At 41.3% G+C, this 19971-nt stretch overlaps 1 protein-coding gene across 1 annotated transcript in view; it reads left to right on the top strand.

Moving 5' to 3' along the window:
* The window catches only part of HOMER2 (homer homolog 2 (Drosophila)), a 43498-nt gene extending 26731 nt beyond the window's left edge, over positions 1-16767 (top strand). Inside the window, exons 5-10 of the mRNA XM_010572285.1 lie at positions 6538-6630; positions 7950-8089; positions 9638-9794; positions 12065-12175; positions 14989-15069; positions 16485-16767. Of these exons, the coding sequence (XP_010570587.1) occupies positions 6538-6630; positions 7950-8089; positions 9638-9794; positions 12065-12175; positions 14989-15069; positions 16485-16673 (771 nt within the window). The 3' untranslated portion in view covers positions 16674-16767. The remainder of the gene's footprint in view (positions 1-6537; positions 6631-7949; positions 8090-9637; positions 9795-12064; positions 12176-14988; positions 15070-16484) is intronic.
* Positions 16768-19971: the final 3204 nt, after the last annotated feature.

Here is a 19971-nt window from a genome sequence, read left to right as displayed (position 1 = left end):
TAGGGCTGCCTAATGTGTCTGAAGGAAGAGAGTTGCTGTCCCAGCCTCAGAAATGTGCATTTTGATGACTTGCTGCCACTGGTAGCTAACCAAGGTAAAGGAGTTGCCAGTCCCCCAGGGCTTGCTGGTGCCCTGGTTTTGCAGATACCACTGCTGGTGGGGCCGTGCTCTCAGGGGGCTCGGTAAACTGATCTGGGTTAAGATAATAATGCATTTTTGGCATTTCAGCTCAGTGGTGTGATTTGCAGAGCTGACCTAAAGCTTCTTTATCACAGACCTGAGGAGGTGGCAGTGAGCGGTGGCAGGAACGGGGGATGAGTAGCTGGGGAGGTCTGATGCCGGGTTTGCTGGCAGAGCTGCCAGAGAGCAAACTTGCTCCGAGAGCAAACTTGGCCATGAGTTTGGTATTAATGCAATGCTTCCCTGGACCAGGGACTGACTGCAACAGCAGGCTTGTAAAGCTTAGAGCTGCCTCTTGTAATGAATAACCAGCAGTTTAAAATACGTCCTCTGTCATTAGATTAGTGGTCTTGTCAAGTGCCCATCAAGCAGCTGAGATGTTTGTTTGTTCATGTAGTAAAAAAACCCCTACTTATCTAACACATAGTTGACACCTGAAGCATGGCTACTTGGCACTGGGTTTCCTCAGTTAAAATTGTGTCCTTGGGCATGGCACAGAGTCTCTCGTGTTGCTGTCCTCTTGTGTGCTTTGATAAGAAAAGAGTCAGGAGAACAAGATGTTTCTTGTAGTGTCTAAAATAGCAATGGCAGACCATTGCAATAGAAGGAGGACTTTTCCATCAACTGGGTTGTTATAGGAATTTATTTTACTAAGTTTGCTTTGCTGAGTTTTTACAATTTCCAGAGAACTGCATTTTTTGCAAGTATTTCTTAAAAGTAAAGCATATTTTACCTTTCATGTTAAATTATTTTTTGATTTGGGATGTCCATAAAGGTGCCATGGCAATAATCTGCTCTTCTGGGATGCTAAGGCCACCCAATCAATCACATGTAAAACTGTTTTTTAAAAATGAGGTGCTGGCGATGGTTATGTTTTATGATGCTTACTCAAGTGTAGAGGACTGCTCATTTCACTTACGCATATTCTCCACTCCCGTGGCAGAGGTGTTCATAGTAGCTAGTAAGTAGTATGGGAATATGAGAGGATTAAGGTGGACCTAGGGCAATGGTTTGTTTTGAGTAACAGATAAGCATGATACAATGCAACCTTTGGACACCAAATAAAAGAATTAGCACCATTGGATGGTAATTTTTAATCCCAGATTACTGAGGTCACACCGCTGCAACATGACAGGTGACCACACGGTACGTCAGTGCTGACTGGGGTTAAACATGCACCACGCGCCGCATGGAGCAGGTGGTGCTGAGGCTGGCTCAGGAGACGAGAGGTATAACAAGGCACAAGGTACATTTGGAGGTCCTTGCACCCTCATCAGAGAGATTTTACCATATTCTCCAAAACTGTCCAAACACGTACTTTGAATAAATTTAATGCTGGTATCAGAAAGCAGCTCTTTAATGTTAATGTGGCCAGACTAGAGCCGATGTGAAAAACATGTTATGTGGGCACAGGGGCCTCCGCATCAGCTGTGTTTCTCTCCAGATCAGTGTGCACATCTGTTTGCACTGCAAGATCTGCTGAAGAGCCCACTGCTGATAATACAGACTTCTACTTGCAGGAAAAGCTTTCCAAGGCAGCAGACTTTTTTCTGGTCAGAATACCGAAGGGGAGCTTAAGGAGAGCACTTCTGAAAATGGTTCAAGATGATCTACTTAAAAAAAAAACAACTGACAGTTATCTAGCTGGAAAATGTAAGCAAACCTTTTATTACCACCATGCAAAGCGATGGGATGAAGATATCCCTTGTCATCCATGCTCCTCAGTTTAATTATTGAACCCTTAGTAAGAAAGATCAGAGGTGGCACAGAAATTACAGATGTGCAAGTGTATTGGGAACAGTAAAATCAAGTTTCATTTTATGTTGATATCATTATACTCTTATAAAAGATATAAATTAAAGCTTGCCAGTTTTATTGGAAATAATTGAAGCTTTTAGTCAGGAATTCGAAGAACACACTAAAACCCACTAAAGCAGAGATCAATTGCCCTGGCTTAAAATAAATAAATAAATAAATAAAGCTGAAAAATATCTGCTGAAAACAATGAATAATAATGAGACAGGAGAAGAGGTTAGCATGACTAAAAACATCTGCATTTTTAAGTATATCGGTTGGCCTAATAAAAGATAATGCCTCCTTCTAATGCCCTGCTTCTCTTGAGATACTTAAGCATTAATGCATACCTATAGGGAAAAACAGTTCAAATTAAACATGAGCCATTAATGAAAACTGCATTCAGTGACCTAGTAACCTAATTACCATTCACAGTGATTGGGAGAATCCCAGGGCTTAAAGTTGATGTCCTACTCAGGGTCCTTCTCCCCTCTTGCAGGACTCATGACCTTCCTTCCCCCCCTTCCTACCCCGTGCCTCAGAAAGGTCTCAAGACATTATTCAAACATTGCTACAGCCAAATCAAAACAGGAATCAAAGGAGAATTAATGGTGTGCCGGGGTGTGATGAAGAGGCAGGGCTGGTGCTGTGAAGGTGGTGACGTATTTTGCACATGAAGCAGTTAAATAAAATGTCTGCTATCATTCAGGATGCTTCCACACAGACATGCTGTCTGAGGAGCTGTAGGTAGTCAAGGGCATAGGGACAACAATTTATACAGGTGAGAAACCCAGTAAACCCAGACTTTGCACATCATAAAGCAACTGCATCCAGCATCTGGGAAGCACTGGACTTTATTTCTATGCATGCGTGCACATTATGGTGCGATATTCGCCAGGTGCTGTGTTGCAGGGGAGAAAGCTCCGCGCAGAGCCTGTCCCTGCCCCCAGCACGCAGCGCAGCCGCCCCTGGTCCAACCAGCATCGCATCGGTGCTGGCAGCGCACTGGCGGTACTAGAGCAAAGTACCGCTTTCTGGAGCAACAGTCTTGTTTGCTGCTGATCTGCCCAGTACTAAGGGCTTATCCATAGAAAACCACGGGCAAAACAACATGTGCGTCATGGGTCACGGCACGGCGGTGCTCCCCAACAGGAACGTTGCATCACCCAGCCTTCTGCGAACCAAGAGGGTGATGAAATATTTATGAGACTGGTTTGGGTGGGAGCAGCTGTTTCATCTGACAGTGGTACAATTTGTCAGTAGGAGACGTAAAATGTAATGTCAGATCAGGAGCTTAAAATTTACACATAGAAAATAATGCTTTTTGATGTATAAAATGTTAAGAAGGTCTATTTAAATATATATATATTTCTCCAGGTGACAAGCTGGCTGCAGATTTGAACAGCCTTTAAATAATTTGTGCAATGCACAGGAGCATCCTTGAGTCCCCATTAAATTTCACTGGCCAAGACTCGTAATCAAACAGTGCTCGTGGGCTGCAGCAGCCTTAGACTAAAAGGCTTCACAAGTGTTGGTAGCAGCAAATCTTTTCCATATTGCAGCTTAGTCTCACAGCTTCCTGGGGCATGGGAAGACACGTCATATAAACCATGATGGGCTATTGAAGTGGTGTTTAGTTGGCGTTTCTCCTACTCCAGTCTTTTTTTTGCTAATTTTGGGGAACTTTGTCTGCCTGAGGACGAGGGTGGAGGAAATGGAAGCTGAAGGGAGTAAAGATGGAAGGAGAAGGAGCATGATGATTTTTTTGGTTGGTTTTGGGTATTTATACATGCATTGCCCCTCGAGACCACATTTACCAAGTTTTCGTTTACTAAACAGAAGATTATTTCACCTTTTAACTAGGAGTTTCACATTTAAAAAGCACTCCCTATTGTTGAAATGTTTTGATATCTCAAAGTCAACTTAGATCCTGGAGGTGGCATATGATTTTATAGTATCCATTACTTGTGAGTTATTTATGTTTGGGACAGAAGAAATCAAGTACTGGAGAGAAAGCATCTCTCTAATTTCTGCCAGTGATTAGACACTGTGGCCATGCCAACACTCTCAGAGATGGCCTCGGGATCTGGGTAGCTTCAGAAACGCCTGGTCTGCTGCTGTAGCAATTAGCGTTGGTAATGCTACACAAGTTTGGGCTGTCACCACCATGTTGCTGCGCTCAGAAGAGTAATCAAGTGAAAGGCTTTAATTTCATAACAAGCCAAGTGATCCTCCGTAGCTTTCAAAAATAGACTGTTAATAAAATCTAGCAGGTATTAATTAGCTAAGAATGAAAAAGAAGTGGCAGCAGAACACTACGGACTGACTGTTTCCAAGTGTATGGCGTAAACAAAAACCAGAGACAGTCTTTCACCACCATTACACCGTTACAGCTGTCTTAACGTTTGTAACAGCGACAAGAATGAAGGGTAATATTTTGACTCTTAAAGCAGAAGATCTGTCACTGACATGGTGAAAAGTTCAGTTATTTGTGTTTGTTTCTAAAAGCAAATGTGTTAAATACATATGTTGGTAAACTAGAGACATGACTGAAATCTATTGTGCAATGAGATCATTATTGGTTTTATAAAGAAGATTAGCTTTGCTCAGTCGTATACAATTTTTTATTATGGAAATGTGGAAAAATGCCCTTTTCTTCTCAGTTCACAATTTTTCACAGCAGTCTCCTGTGTGGTTTATGAAGATAGCTGCAAAAAAAAAAAAAAATTGATAGATGACTTCCAATTCTTTTTGTCTTTTCATATTTCATATAGTCCATGAAGAACCCTCATAAATTTTTCATACTTGCCCATAAAGATTTATTGTAAAAGAGAGACTCAAAACAGCCCTTTACTATTTGCAAGAAACCCAAGTGTAGATCTTACTGTTGGTACAATATTTTAGAAATAATCAGTTTCTTATAGCTGTTTTGTCACAGCAGGAGGTACATTTTGTGTAAAGCTGGAGTTAAATCACTTAAGGCGAAAATGTAATGTAGTTGTTCCTAATGATCTTTATAGTGCTACAAAGGTAATCAAGTCATTTGTGTGTGTAGTGACTGCACATGTCATCAGATAGCAACTACTGCCATCCGAGAGCACGTACTTTGCATACGCAATTTCAGCTGTTGTATAGACAACAGCTGGATTCGAGAGCTCAATCTTCATTTATAAGCATTGTCACAAATCGTAGTCTACACCTGAAATTTCACTCAGCTTTGAGAATGTGCTCATCCATGTGATTTAAGAATGATGTATGTGTGTTTGGTGGAAATTTCCATTTGTGTGTGTTATACAAAACACAGGTGCCTCCACATATAAATCCAGATTTCTCTTACACCAGTTGGAGAAGATTTATCAGTCTTTACAGTCCCAGTATTTTACTGAGAGAGGGCCTGTTAAATACCTGCTGTAAATCTAAAAGTTAGAAGATTAATAAGTGGATAATGATTCTTCCCATTCCTTGACTATAAAATGTGATGGGTTTTTCATGCTTTTATTTACAATTTTGTCATAAGTGTTCTGAATTATCCAAGGATATAATGGCAATCCTCTCATTCACAAACTGTGCAATAAAATACATCTGTTTGTTTATATTTTTACTTTTAATATGTCTTTCCTTTCTAGCATTTCAAGTTTCTCAAAACGCAGGCAAGCAAGACCAAGCTGCTTTAGCAGAAAGACAGAGTTACCCATTCTTATAGTGGATACATCTTAATTAAAAAAATAAATTATGTATTATGCCTTTTCTTCTATCTTTGCAATCCTTCTTTTAAAACTTGAAACACTGTTTAAAGTGTTTAAAGCCCTGCAACCCTGACTGGCTGTGATAATACTTGTATTTCAAAAGTGCCAGACTAGCTTCGGAGTAGCTGTCCTACAGCAACTTGTAGAGATTGGGATCATTACTTTTCATCTTTATCTTTTCTTTCCCCTGCCTCCCTCAGTTTGATATAACTCTCTTACAGGAAGCATTCCAGCCTTTCCCTGAAGTCTTCTACATTTATTTTTGCCAGTAATAAGAAAATTAGACCAGAAAAGCTCTTTTTTTCATATGGCCCCATCATACATTCCGAGCTACCTTCTTCTCATTTTTTCTATGTCTTGATAATCCCTTGCTTGCATTCTGCAGATGAGCTCATTTGCATTCTTTAATTTAATTGACTGGCTCTTAGGAATAGAAGCCATTGATAATTTTTGTATCCAAACATATGTCTTTTATGCTTTCAACTTTAATAGACTGTCAACACCAAGTGAGACAGAGGAGGGGGAGGAAATAAACAAAACCAAATCAAATCAGGAGACACTAATAGCTCCTTTTTCTCCACGGGTTTTTACTGTGATTGTCCAGAACTACAGAGATGTCCCTCGTTTAAAAACACCCCCATTCCTTTTGAAAGAACCTCCCTGCCAAAGACTTTAAATGTTTTTTCTTGCCAAAATTTTTAAATTATCAAAACCAGTTGTTCAGTTTTGGAGACCTATGAACCATATAAAGACAGTAATCTGAACAGTTTAATGGATGATAAATCATTTTAATAAATATCTTTCATGCTTTTTCCAGTTTGCAGAGAAATTCCAAGAAGTAAAAGAAGCTGCCAAACTAGCGAGAGACAGATCTCAAGAGAAAATTGAGACCTCAAGCAATCATTCCCAGGTTTGTAATTTAGCTTTAATACCTGTACGTATACAGGATAAATAATTCAAAGTTAAATTTCCTAATGGACTGTACCAGCTTCTGGCAGCAAGCTTAAACTACATAAAATGAAGATTGCTGAAGGTAATTGTCAGCTGCTGGACATTAGCATTGTCAGAGGAATATTTTTCATCCATCCATGCTCTTTGCCTTCATTTAAATCTAATTTTTTTCAGCAGTTCTTGAGCTGTTATATAATAACAGGGAAAGCTATACATCTCTTGATTTGTACTGTTACACATAGTTTGGGTCACTGGAAAGTAAGTTGGTGTAGTGCTTCAGCAGACAGTAAATGAGATTCATTGGGGTACTTCTTTTTGTCATCTGCCTAAAATACTTTTGTAGGAGTTTGGTTTGCCAATGGAGAGAGTGACTTTGTGGCCATAGTGTTTCATTGCCTAGGTGTGACTATGGACAGCTGTGGTGTGGGAACAGAGACAGTGCTTTAGTGAGTCGTTGGAAGAAGCTTGTTTTGCATATTTGTACAGTACGCTTTTCTAGACAGCACACCCTGATATAGCCAAGTGCCTCTCTGTCCGGGGAGATCTGGGTTTCTTACAAACTGAAGAAGTTGAATGTTGTCCCAATCTCTCTGTATGTTTGACTGTAATTTCATATGCATTGCATTAGGTAAGAATGAACCCTGTTCAGTGGGTGTTCTTGGCCTGGGCTAATGTTCGGAGGAAAGTTAGATGAATTTTCATCAGAGAGGAATTCAGATGCATGATCAGAAAAAAGCTGCTGAATGCTCTTAGTCTTGCAACTAACCCTTTTTGTGGGGTTCACAAATATCGATCTGAGAGGCTGACTTTGGATACTCATTTTTTAAAGACTTTCGTCATGGCCTTTATGGTTCACTTTGTTCTCTGTTGGTGATCAGCACCAAGCAGTGTATGAATGGCATCTCTCTGGAGGAGCAGTATCTTCTTTTTTTTATTTTTGGTTCGGACTTTGTGTGCTTCCAGGTGCGCTGTATTGTTTCATTATCTTAAAAAAACCAAACAACCTTTAGAAAACATGAGCCTTGTCAGTTAAAACACTTAAAAAAATTTTTTTGGACACTTTAAACTTCCTTTTTGTGTATGATCATAATTTTTTCATTCTTTTTAAACAGACCAGCTTTGCAGCCAAGATGTAAAGAGTGTTTGTTACCACTGTTCTGCCAGGTCAGCATATGTAGCCCAGGTCTCAGCAGGGTGGTGTGGGATCAAGATTACAAAGAAATTGGTGTTGTGGTGTTGCAGGAGACATCCAGTGTTCATTTCTGTGTTGTGCTGCAGGAATCTGGACGTGAAACACCATCTTCCACTCGAGCATCTAGTGTGAACGGGACAGATGATGAGAAGGCATCACACAGTGGTCCTGCTGAGGCACATCTCAAGTCTGAGAATGATAAATTAAAAATTGCTCTAGCCCAAAGGTGAAGTTCCTTTAATACCTACAATGCACTGGAATAGCATGCTGTAATTATCTGATGGCTAATGAAATTATTCAAATGTAATTGCATTAATTTAAAATGATGCAGCAGAATGGATGAATGAGCAGATTTTAGCAAGTACCTTCTGGTATCCAGTTGAGAGATATTTACCATGTAGTTTTTTTCCTGATGTAGTTCATGATGAAATAAGATCTCTTTTATTCTGCTGATGCCAACTCTTATAACCACCTTCGTTTGTGAAGTTTTAGAGCTACAGAAATAACATTAAAGCCATGGGGGAGCAATTGCTACTGATAACATGTGAAACCAATCTCTCTTCCTCTTTGAGTTTGCTACATTTACTTTGATGAAAATAGATATGGATATTTAAAATTATAAAAGGGAATGAACTCGACCATGAAAAGTTGAAGTGAGAAATATAATTTCACTGGGCTGCTTAGAAGTCTTAGGGGGATGTTTCTAAAGCTGTGGACAATGCCCCTTGAAGTCACATTTTTTGCTATGATAAATTATTTGAAAATACTGAGAAGAGTAATTTGCAGCCTTAGTGAAAATACAGGTGCTGGAATATGCAAAGTTACGACATTAAAATAGAATAATTCTCTACTGGGATCTTGCCTTGTCTGCTTCTTGCATGTGAATGTATCTGTGAATGGAAAGAAAATCTAACAGGATCAAGCTACTCTTAAAAAGCTATTTAAAAAATAAGGCAGCAGCACCATAAGCAGTGTTACCCAGTGAGCAATTCTAAGGTTGCATATATTATATTTGAAGTACATCATCTCTCTTTATTGACATTTCAATAGCGTAACCTATTTCAAATCATAACGTTTGCTCATTCCTCCTGCTGAAGACACCTCCACAGGCAAGTAGCAACTAGCATGTAGGGAGTTTCAAAGCCTTCCTTCCATTCACTCTCTAATCTTGGGCTCTACGCTGCCGCTTGAAGCTTTGGGGAATGAGTAGTTTCATTCTTCAGCATTATGTAACACTTTTATATTTAAGGCTGAGCATTAAAAAAAATCAAACAGAGATGGTGTCAACCCCCTGACATCTTCTGTTCTGAATTATTGTACCATCTGCAAATGTGTAGAGTCGCTCTGCTGCACGGGTCCCACGTCCGCAGGCCTGCACTGCAGCGGGTGCTCAGCGAGGCACAGCCCCGCAGCTCTGGAGGTGAGCGCACACTGTGCACAGTGCCGGAGTAAAACCCCTGTTTGCAGATGGTGGGGATCCGAGCTGTCAGCTTAACCCTACAGCCTGCTTTGACGGCAGGACTTTTGTTCCAGACACACAGGTCACCGTTGCTGGAGTTGATTGATCCCTTTGTTTTGGCAGAGACAGTCAAATTAAGGCTTACGTTCTCCTTGGGCAGGCAATAGCTAAAGGCAATTACGTACATCTGAGTATTCCAGATCTTATAACGACAAATTATTGGTAAACACACACCATGAGTTTGCAGTCAGGTAAAGAATAATGAGCTGCAGGATTATAAGGTGAAGCCACCTAATGGTGCCCTGTTTTTCTCAGTTCATCCAATGTGAAGAAGTGGGAAACGGAGCTGCAGACGCTGCGAGAGAGCAACGCCCGGCTGACCACGGCGCTGCAGGAGTCCGCAGCCAGCATCGAGCACTGGAAGAAGCAGTTCTCAGCCTGCAAGGAGGAAAACGACCAGCTCAGGAGCAAGGTAGCAGAGCGTACCCACAGGAGAGCCGTCTCTTCCAGTCTGCTCCTCCGGCCATTGCTCTTTCTCTTGGGTTTCTGCTGCTTTATCTTTGATTTTATCTTTGAAAGGGAGGTGGACGGGGAGAGGGGGTTAAGGCAGCCGCTTCCCTCTGCACACAGCGGGCAGGGAAGTTCAAAGGGCCGCGGATCAGCGGGAGGACTGGTGCTGCCACATCTCGCGAAGCTCCCTGCCTCTTGATTTGGGAGACTTGGGGTCAGCAGGGGTTGCTGGCTGCAGTGCTGAAATGGAAAAGTTTTAAAAGCGGGATTACTATTGCATATCTCTTTCAAAGCTCACTTAAACACTGCCAAATGATGACTGAGCAGAAGGCGTGGTTATGGCCTGGTTATCCACAGGAAACCAACCTGGGAACCACTCGTATTAGAAGGAAATCCCAAAGGTGGGCAGGGGAATGAGGACATGAGTTACGCCCTCAGCACTGCGGGCTGTGAGCTGGGGGGTCCTCTGGTGCTATCGGCGGGCGCGTCTCGTCCAGAAACCTGCCAAGAGACATTGTCAAAAGCCTTTTCCCCTCTGTTACTGAGCACAGCGTTTCTCAGTAGTGTAAGACTGAAGGTGAGCAGTCGCTACGGCAGAGAACAATTCAGAAGTTTAAATTTTTAAAGCCTCAGGTTAGAGTAGTCATTTGTACTGTCCCTCAAGTAATACTGTGCTGTCTGTTACAGCCCCACATGGGGTTGGCACCAACCTGGGCACGGGGAGCCTGGTTTCTGTGAGCACTGCTTGCAGGGATAACTTCACTCTGTTCATTTTAAGTGTCTTTGGAAAAGCTGTATCCTTTTCCTGCTCACTTAGATAGAATACTGGGACATTTGGAGTAGAGATCAGATTGTATCAGTCTCGTGAGGATCTTTTTTGGTTTAGTGTTTGCTTTCAAAGAGGGAAAGAATTTTGTATCTTTTTGTATGTCAGTAGGCTGCAAATAGTGTTTCAGCGTTGGAGGTGGCCTGGCTTGTCTGTCAGCACTGAAAATCTACATGGAGCAAGCTTTTTCCCAAGGCAGATACTGTCTATCTATTTGCATGTATTTTAGGTGTGCACAATGATAATTCAGAGATCAAACCAGAGCCGTGTTAACTGATGTTACATTAACAAATTGGTATTAGTTGTTACATGATTTGGCTTCCTATATCCAGTCTCTGTTGGATAGGGGAGAAGTGAGAGACTGGAACAGTATGTTATAAGAAAATATCATAATTTGCAGTGTAGTTTTTTTACTTTTCTATACAGTTGCAGAGAAAAGTTGTTCTCATTAACTGATGAAATATGCCACATCTCAGCAGCTGTAGCCTCGATATGAAGAGATGATCAAAACACTGCCTTACTACAGCTGCAAAGTCATCATATTGGTGACTAGCCAGACTGTGCAGCAACACTGTCTCTATAATGTGCTGCCTTTTTCTATACAGAGAGGTTTTCTGAGCTTTTCCCCCAGGTAGGTTCCTTGCTCGGCGCTCATGCTGCACCACTGCAGCGCCCTGGGAAGTTCCTTCTCCTTTATTAATTGGGTCAGAATTTTTTGCATGTTGCTCTACCTCCAAACGAGGGAAGTTATAATCCCAAAGCAACACAAAGCTGAGAATTAAAGTACATACTTCAATGAGCTGGCCCGTCGGCCAGTGGGAAGTACATCTCCTGGGAGCTAAGTCCAGAGCTGGCAGGAGGAGGTATGGAGAGAGCAAAGCACGTCCCTGGGCGAGAGAACAAAGCAGCATATGTTGCTCTGAACTGGTTCTCCCCCCAAAGTTTTGATGTTTTGTACTCTAGCTAGAATAATAGCAACCCCTGAGGAGGCAAAGCTGGGAGTGCTGGAGAGATTTCTTCCCCTTGCTGCGTTAAGAAAACCCATGCCTTGTAGTCTTGTGTTGGTTTCACAGAAGTGAAGTGCAGATTTTATCCCCAGCTCCGCTTATTTTAGCAGCTCAGTGTTTTGTGTATTCCTGAGTACTTATATGAGATACTCTGTGAGAGAATAAATACGGTCCCAGGGCTTCCTAGTGGATGTGTAAATTGGCTCTTTTTAAGGAAAGAAGTGATAATTTGGTTGCAGTGAATCAAGTGCTATGATCTAGGAAACAGATCCGTGACAAATTAAAGTTGTCCGTGCTTCCCTCTGCTCAGTGGAGCAATGCCCATTTACATCAGCTGTGTTCTGCCCCAGCTCTTCAGAAGTCTGAAAAATTTCACCTAATGTCTGACATTTCTTAAAGATTGAAGAACTGGAGGAACAGTGCAATGAAATAAATAAAGAGAAGGAAAGAAATGTGCAACTGAGTAGACGTCTCCAGGAACTGGAAACAGAACTTCAGGACAAAGAGCTGGTAAGTGCCCTGGCCACAGAAATGACATGCTTTAGAGTTTGAGTGGGTCTGTCTGCTCCTCACTTGGGGTGTAGATTTATGGACTGGCTCACCTACAACCAGAAGCTTCCCAATCTCTCAGGGTGTTGCCTGTTTCTAGATTTTCCATGTACAGCTCCTTAGCAACAGTTTGATAGATTTCTTCAGTCTCAGTTTCATGATGTGTTATGCGCTGTGACAGCACACTTTAATTTGGCAGTGGTTAACAAACATGATACTGTTATGTATACAACACTTTACTCCTAATAGAAAAGCTGGAGTGGTGAAACGTGTTGCTCAAAGCCAGGCAGATGTATGCTGAGAACAGTTTCATTTGCCAGTCCCCATGGCCTGAATTTCCATAGACATCAGGACCATTATTCAAAAGACATCATTTACAAAATAACTTGGCATTTGTTTAATAAATACTGTTTCTTTTTCTGGGTGGCTTGTAGTCTTCAGTTTTGCCATTTTACGGTCTCCCTCTGATCTCAGGACTAATGCCAAGAGTGAGAAATTCACATTCATTTAGAGTACCCCAGTTTGTCGCTTTTGACATACAAGATGTTCATTTTTCTAAGGAGGCAGATGTTGACGGCTTGGAGCCCCTGAACAGTGGGGAAAATAATGGGATCCTTGGTTTTTTCCTTCATTGCAGTGACCAAATGCCCTGTGCTGGCTGAAGAGAAAAAGCTGTCAGCAAGTGCAGCAAAGTTTGCCATGTGCCATTACAGCATCTCTGCTAGTACTCTTAAAAGCAATGCTGTTAAGGGGTTTTAAGATGGCACAAGGAAGTAATTTAGGGAGATGGATTTTGATGCACTGTTATAAATATAATATGTTTTTCAGCCCCATATTTCAAAGGAAAATGTCATGCTTTCTTCCCAACTTTTCTATGGTAATAGCGTATACAATAACCCTTATTCTCTGCTAGCGTTTTCTTCAAGATTCACATTTTTATGGCACTAACTGGTTATCAAACTGCATACTTACATTAGCAGGTTCTTGATTAGGTCTAAACCACCCATAAGTAACCTTTTCATGGTCTGCAATTCAAACCAGCATGAAGCCTGCTCATGGTCATTGCTGTGTAAGAGGAGCTGCTGGTATCCTCTTCATGTGGGAAATGAGGAGAGAGAAATGTAAAGACACGGAAATCAGGACAGAGCTATCATCTAGTGAAATATTTATATATTTTATATATATCATATGCCATGTACTATATATATTGTGTTTATATATACACTCACTGTATTATACTATATATAGTAAGTATACAGTATAGTTGTTATATGTATATAGTAAGTATATATAGTATGTTTATATTTTGAGACGTGAGCTCCCAGGCATTATTTGTATATACACAGATATATATGCATGGGAGCTCATATCTCAAAACAAAGGGTAAGTTACCATTTCTTTTCCTTATATCAGCAGCTGAGAAATTGCCTAGATATAGTTACTCTTACATTAGTTAAATTCTTCAGTGCAGTTCACAAAAAATCTGTAGTATTATATGATTTGTCTTCTTATATTAATGTAAACTAATGCTGAAAATGGAAGGAAATTATAAAAGCAGTTAGAGTTGTCCTGGAACTACAGAATTTATCAAAAAAAAAAAAAAAAAAGAAGAATTTATGGACGTAACGGTGCTTTTGGCAAACCTTGGAAGACAGGAACATGCTCTCCAGGATACACTGGATTCTTGTGAAATTTGGGTGAGACTGGAAGCACTGAGTATTGATTTACCTAGAACAAGGGAATCAGGGAGACTTGAGGAAAAACATTATTGTCTGGTTCTGTGGAAAAGCTTGACTCATGGGTACTGTTACACTTGTATTATGCTGTAAGTTCATCTGTTAGGGAAGAAATGACCTTTCGTAGCCAAGAAATCTGCCTTTCAGATAGGACTGGTTTTGCTGTCCTGCGTCAGTGCAGCTCAGAGAGGATATACCCCTGCTTATTCTTGAGACTGTCACCTACATGGGCAGTTTCTGGAGGAGGATCTTGCACTCTCTTCAAGTCACAGAGTTTCTCTTGGATCTAGAAATGTGCTTTTCAGATGCTCTGACAATCCTTCTGCAAAATGTACAGGCTTTCTTTGAGTCTTTCCCTACTACCCACATCGATGGTGTTTTTTTGTGGTGTTAATATATTCAAGTTGTCTCAATTTCCATCAGAGACATGGACTCCTATCAAGTCACTTTGCTCTTTTCATGAACTCCTTTCAGCTAGTCCTCTCAATTTGGATAGTGACACCAGAACCAAATACAAATTTGGGGGGGGCTGGTGGTGGTTCTCGGAGCTGTACAGTGGAGGAGAGCCCATTACAGCTGTGCTTTGTAATGATGCCTCCATATATGCAGCTCGTAATGCCGTTGGCCTTTTTTTTGCTGCCATATATCACTGAAAATTTATGTCTAATTTGCACTTTGCTACCATCTATAAATTGCTTGTGGCATTACAGCCCTTCAGATTCCTCTCTTATTGAATATATCTTTGCATAGGTATGTATGTGAGGTTAATATTTCATTAACATAATTAATGGCATTCATGCTAGAGACTGGATTACATTGTCTGTTTAGAAATACAAAGTAAAAAATGTAGTGAAAAAATGTATTCTAGTAGAAAATTAGCATGTGTTTTGGAATGCAGACATGCTGTTTTGATTATTTTACATCCAAATACTGTGCAGAATACAATAAAATATGCAAAGCCATTTCATATTCTCAAATTTTCATTACATTTTAAGTTGAAGCTTGCACTAATTTTTTTTTTCTTTTGTGTTTTCAAAGGAACTGGAAGAGCTCCGAAAGCAGGGTGAAATTATACCACAGCTAATGTCAGAATGTGAATCTGTATCTCAACAATTACAGGTACAGTTTAGCAATGAAATTAATTTTTAAAAATTTGATACATTTACTTTCTTTCTCATAACTATATGCCTTTCTCTGTTCAAAATTCAGTGTTTGAATGCAAAAGAGCTCCAGTTTGTCAAAATCGAAAATGCTAATTACATGCAAAATACGCCATGCTCTTCCCAGCGCAGGAGTATTTAAATAGCTCCGCTTCTTTGCCTTCCTGTTTGCAGAAATTGGTTTGCCTGGGATTGTGTTGTATCTATCTCCTGCAGATTCCAGGCTATCCTGTATCCCGTGTTTCTGCTGCTCTGAGCTTGTGGAGCCGCACGGCAGCCATGTGTGTCAAGCAGCACTCCAAGACCTGCGGCTAATTGCCGCAGTGGCACCAGAGAAGGCTTTTTGGAAAGTAACAGACGAGTGTAGCTGCACACCACCAGGGAAAAAAGTTCACCTGAGGATGCATTGACATGCTGCATCATTCCTTTCCAGCAACAAACAGCTCGCTGTGGCTTGGTTTTGCACATGTGGCTCCTCTGCTGGGAGGTGCTCGCTCAGAGTGGAGCCCTGCCCCAGGCAGCAGCTGGGCTTTGGGCATCACTTGTTAAAGTCCAGGCTTCTGTAAATGCAATAAATTAGTACATGAAAGGAGAACAAATATAAGCAGTCTCATCAATGAAATAAAATCCAGTCCATCAAATAAGCCATTGCTCTGATAATCTAAACAATCTAAAATCATTTAGAAGGCTGCTGAGGAGTGCAGATGCTGAAAATGGTGAAAATACGAATTTTGTTTCATTCAGTATGGTAAAGTATGTAATCTATGGCTCTTGGCGAGAATAAGCATGTGCTTACACACATGAAACAGAGAACAATAGGCAGAAGAGCTATCGAGAGGGGAAAATAATGGAATGAACTGCAGCAAGGGTAGTGTTACGTGGTTGCCCCATTCCTTGCCTGAGTGCTCACACAAAGTGGAACTTAAAAAAAAAAAACAACAAATCCAAAACTGCTGAATAAAGCAATATGATTCCTCAGGCAGTATTTTCTAAGCTTGTTTTTCAAGGTTAAACCACCATAGATAATTCTGTATGTAATTGGTGGCACAGTGTCTAATTCTGCAACTGTAGCAATGACAGAAATATATGCACAGTGCATGATTTAAATCCAGCTGAATTTTAAGATATCAACCAAATGACAAAATCTGATGCAAAGCATCTTTTCCAGTTAATCTGTGTCCTTTCCTGCGTGGGCTTTCTTTCCTTTTAATCTGACTAGCACATGGCGCTTGCTCACAGAGATGCTTGTGTTAATCAGTTTGCAGAAGTCGAAGCAAACTTTTACAGCCCAGCTGTCACTTGTTGCTTTACCCTATTAGATGCTGTTCATCCTTCTTCTCTATGATTCATCTTATTGTCTCTTTTGTCTTTAAGGCTGCTGAGAAAAAGAACAACGATCTTGAAGAGAAAGTCAGAACACTAAGGACAGAAGTTGAAGAGAGCAAACACAGGCAGACCAACCTTAAAACTGAATTAAAGAATTTTTTAGATGTACTAGATGGGAAGATAGATGAATTACATGATTTCCGACAAGGACTGTCTAAACTTGGGGTTGACAATTAGATGGCAATAGATTTTTTTGTAATCTAGGGTCTGGATGTTTGATGTTTTGTTGATCCCAAACATGTGTTTTACAAAATATAACTAGAATGTTCCACTTGTTTGCATTGTTTTTGTACATAGAGGCTGAAAATTTGCTGGGGGGGGGGGGGCGGGGTTTTGTTTGTTTCATTGTTTGTTTCCAAACCAATCGTGCTGCTCACTGAATTCTGTTGAGATTAGAAACTTTCTATATTGCTGCTCCAGCTTCGTGCGGTTGGGAATAGGTAGAGGGCTCTGTCTCAGGAATCTGGAACAAGATCTACCTTAAAATGAATATGCAGTTAGTTGTTGCAGGGAAATTTATATCTTTCTTAAGGGCTGTTGCAACCATAGAAACAGAAAACAAGTCTTTTTCTTGTCCGGACTATCAGCACTCCTAGCAACATCCAGTTTTATTCCTTGGTGGAGCAGTGAGAAGATTAGCTGGAGTTCCTGCAGTTTGTAAAATGTGCCTGTGATGAGCTGCAGTCAAGTGAATCACTTCACACAGATACCAGTATCTTTAGGGACCATGTCAATCAATCAGGCCTGATTCACTGAAAAAAAATCCAGTGGATTTTAGATAACCTCCAATACAGGTTGCATGTGCTTGCCTGGACCCTTACAGCACAAAGTCAACGCTGTAGAAATTAATTTCAGCTCTTCAAGTCACGCATCTTACCCAGTAGGTGAGGACAGTTTCTCTTGCTTAGCAAGATCATCTCTCTTTGGCCTTCAATTTTGAACCCGTATAGTTCCATCATTATATGCATCTCTGAAAAGTGCCCGCCAGAGTCTTGGGACCAGATATTTATTTTAAAAAGCGATATATTGCTGGTTTGTACACAGGGCGCCTGCACCTCTGTGCAGATTGATCGCTGTTGATTAACTTCTGCAGTAGTGAAGAAGATGTTGGTCTGAAAAGCAATATAAGGTTACTTGAAGATGTTGCTCTGAAGCAAGTTTCTGCCCAGGAGACTGGCAGGGTCATGACCACATGAAATCAAAATCCTTTCCTATGATTTCTGCATTCTCACCTCGTGTATCTTTGACAGTAGGGTAGGAATTAGTCACCAAGTTAGACTGTCCAAAAAAAAAAACCCAACCCAAAAGGCAGAAATGCTGTTGTATTCTTGAACTGATTATTCAGCAGCTCTAAATATGTTTTGAGAAATGCAAGGCCATACACTGGGCTCCAGTGAGAAGGAAGTTCACTTCATCACAGACAGGGATGTCAAAAGGGCCAGAGAGGAGAATTCAGCCCAAGTTTTGCTCTTGCCCACAGGACTGCTTTCAGCTTCTTTCTCTTCTTTCTCCATAACCTGGTTTGAGAGTCTGTTTGCATGGGATCTGAATTAATTCAGGAAAGAACTTCTGTTTATGTGACATTATTATTTGCTTAATTCAGGCGAAAGCTTGGTTAAGCACCACGTTAGTGCATTCCAGCAGTGACTGATATAAAATGATAGTGCTTTTTTTTTTTTATTTAGGGGCTTTTTTCTTTTCTCGGCACATCTCAGTTATAAAAGTGACCTTTGAAAGAAAGGTGGGTTATAGACGAAACATGGATTGAATACTTTTTGCACATGGATATATAATCCCCATGCTGGAGAGAGGTTCTGTCTGCAATTGTCCCTTGAATTTTCATTTAATCTGTTACTGTTGTGTTATCTTCACTGCCTATTTTTTAGACTGGACTTTGTGTATTTTTGCTTTACTCCTTTTAAGCAACGAATGTGGAGCTGGGACCTTTCGTAACCATTACGACCATTTAAGTCTCTTCAAGGAAAATTGCTGTAGGCTGTTGATATTTAAAAATAAAAATAAAAATCAGGTACATAGCGTGTAGGCGTGTGAAAATTAGACTTTGCCAGTGTGGAAGATTCAACAGTTGCATAATGTGGGGTTAGATCAGACTTCTCAAAATTGAAAATGACGTCAGAAACTGTGTGTGGTTGTGCACAAGTAATCTCCATTTTTAGTCTTTTTATTTGATAGCAAGTCAGATAGACACCATCATTTAACAGGCAGCTCATCCTACTTCTCCTCTCCTCCCATGCTGCTTCAGAGTTCCCAAACTGCAGCCAGTCCCTGCTTCAGCCAGGAACCAGGAGATAACAGCTAAGAGCTGCAAGCAATACAGGTAGTCAGGGCCCTCCTCGTCACAGTGGTTTATGGCTTTCACACCGAGGACTCTGCTCCATCTTCTGGTTCCTTTTTCCTGTTTAGCAGTCTCAGGGCTTCCTTCTTGGTTTTAATATAAAATATGATTTTTAACATGATTCTGGGTAGAGGGATGCACAAGACTCTGTGAACATTTTATTTGGGTTAATCCAGATCTTTTTTTCTACTTTAGTCAGGTCTGTCTCAGATCCAGTTCATTAGGAATGTATTAAGCCACTCTTAAACTGCAAGAAAAGTGTTTCTATGGGATTACATCGATTTAACAGATGGAGTTTAATGCTGGCGCATTAAACCAGTGCATAGCTCTGACACAGGCGGTTATTTCTGCATGCTTCATGCCCACCAGAGGAACAATGGGGATGTCCTTAGAGAAATCCCTGCCCTGTCTCTTCTGGTCTTGCCCAAAATGTATGCTTTCCTTTTCTGCTATTGCTCTGATGTTGAGCTGTTAGGGATGTCTGTACACAGCTATACGCTGTGGGAGACTCCATTCTTCAAGCATCCGAGGTCTTGCTATAATTACTTTCTTTCTCTCTTTTTCCTTCCCAACAGCAGTAAGTTGAGAGCTTCTATGTAGAATCACTTAAAAACCTCCTACAAACTCCACCTCTTTTAACCTTTCCCTCTCATTGTATTTTTCCTTTTCAAAAGCCAAAAGCACGCTAGAAGAGGCGGTGCGTGCTCTCAGGAGTGTTTGGACACCAGCTGCAGCTCCCCTCTCCGGCCTGGCCCCATCGCTGCCGCAGGACTGGATCCCCATGCGCCTGCTGAGCGGGGACCGTCAGTGTCACACACTGCTTATTCCTTGACACTCTGTGGTGGCCCAGCAATAACCCCTGCGTGCCAAACTGTGAGCCCCACGCTGCTCCTCAGGGACTCGTCCTGGCGTCGAAATGCCTCCTCCCTCCTGGTGGGAGCACCAGGGCGGCCAGCCTTCCCCGCCAAAATGCCCGCACCATCCTACGGATGGATGTGTTCCTCCTTTTGTGTGCGTTAGGGATGTAGCCCTTTGCTGCGGGCACCCCGAGGCAGCACTCAGCTGGCAGCCACCTGCTTAGGGATGGCCCCAAACACTGCCAGGACCAAAAAATGCTCA

Source organism: Haliaeetus leucocephalus, unplaced genomic scaffold (assembly GCF_000737465.1).
Source record: "Haliaeetus leucocephalus isolate CR32 unplaced genomic scaffold, Haliaeetus_leucocephalus-4.0 Scaffold339, whole genome shotgun sequence".
NCBI lineage: Eukaryota > Metazoa > Chordata > Aves > Accipitriformes > Accipitridae > Haliaeetus > Haliaeetus leucocephalus.
The sequence above is the reverse complement of the archived record's forward strand: the minus strand, read 5'-3'. Positions and strand labels throughout refer to the sequence as shown.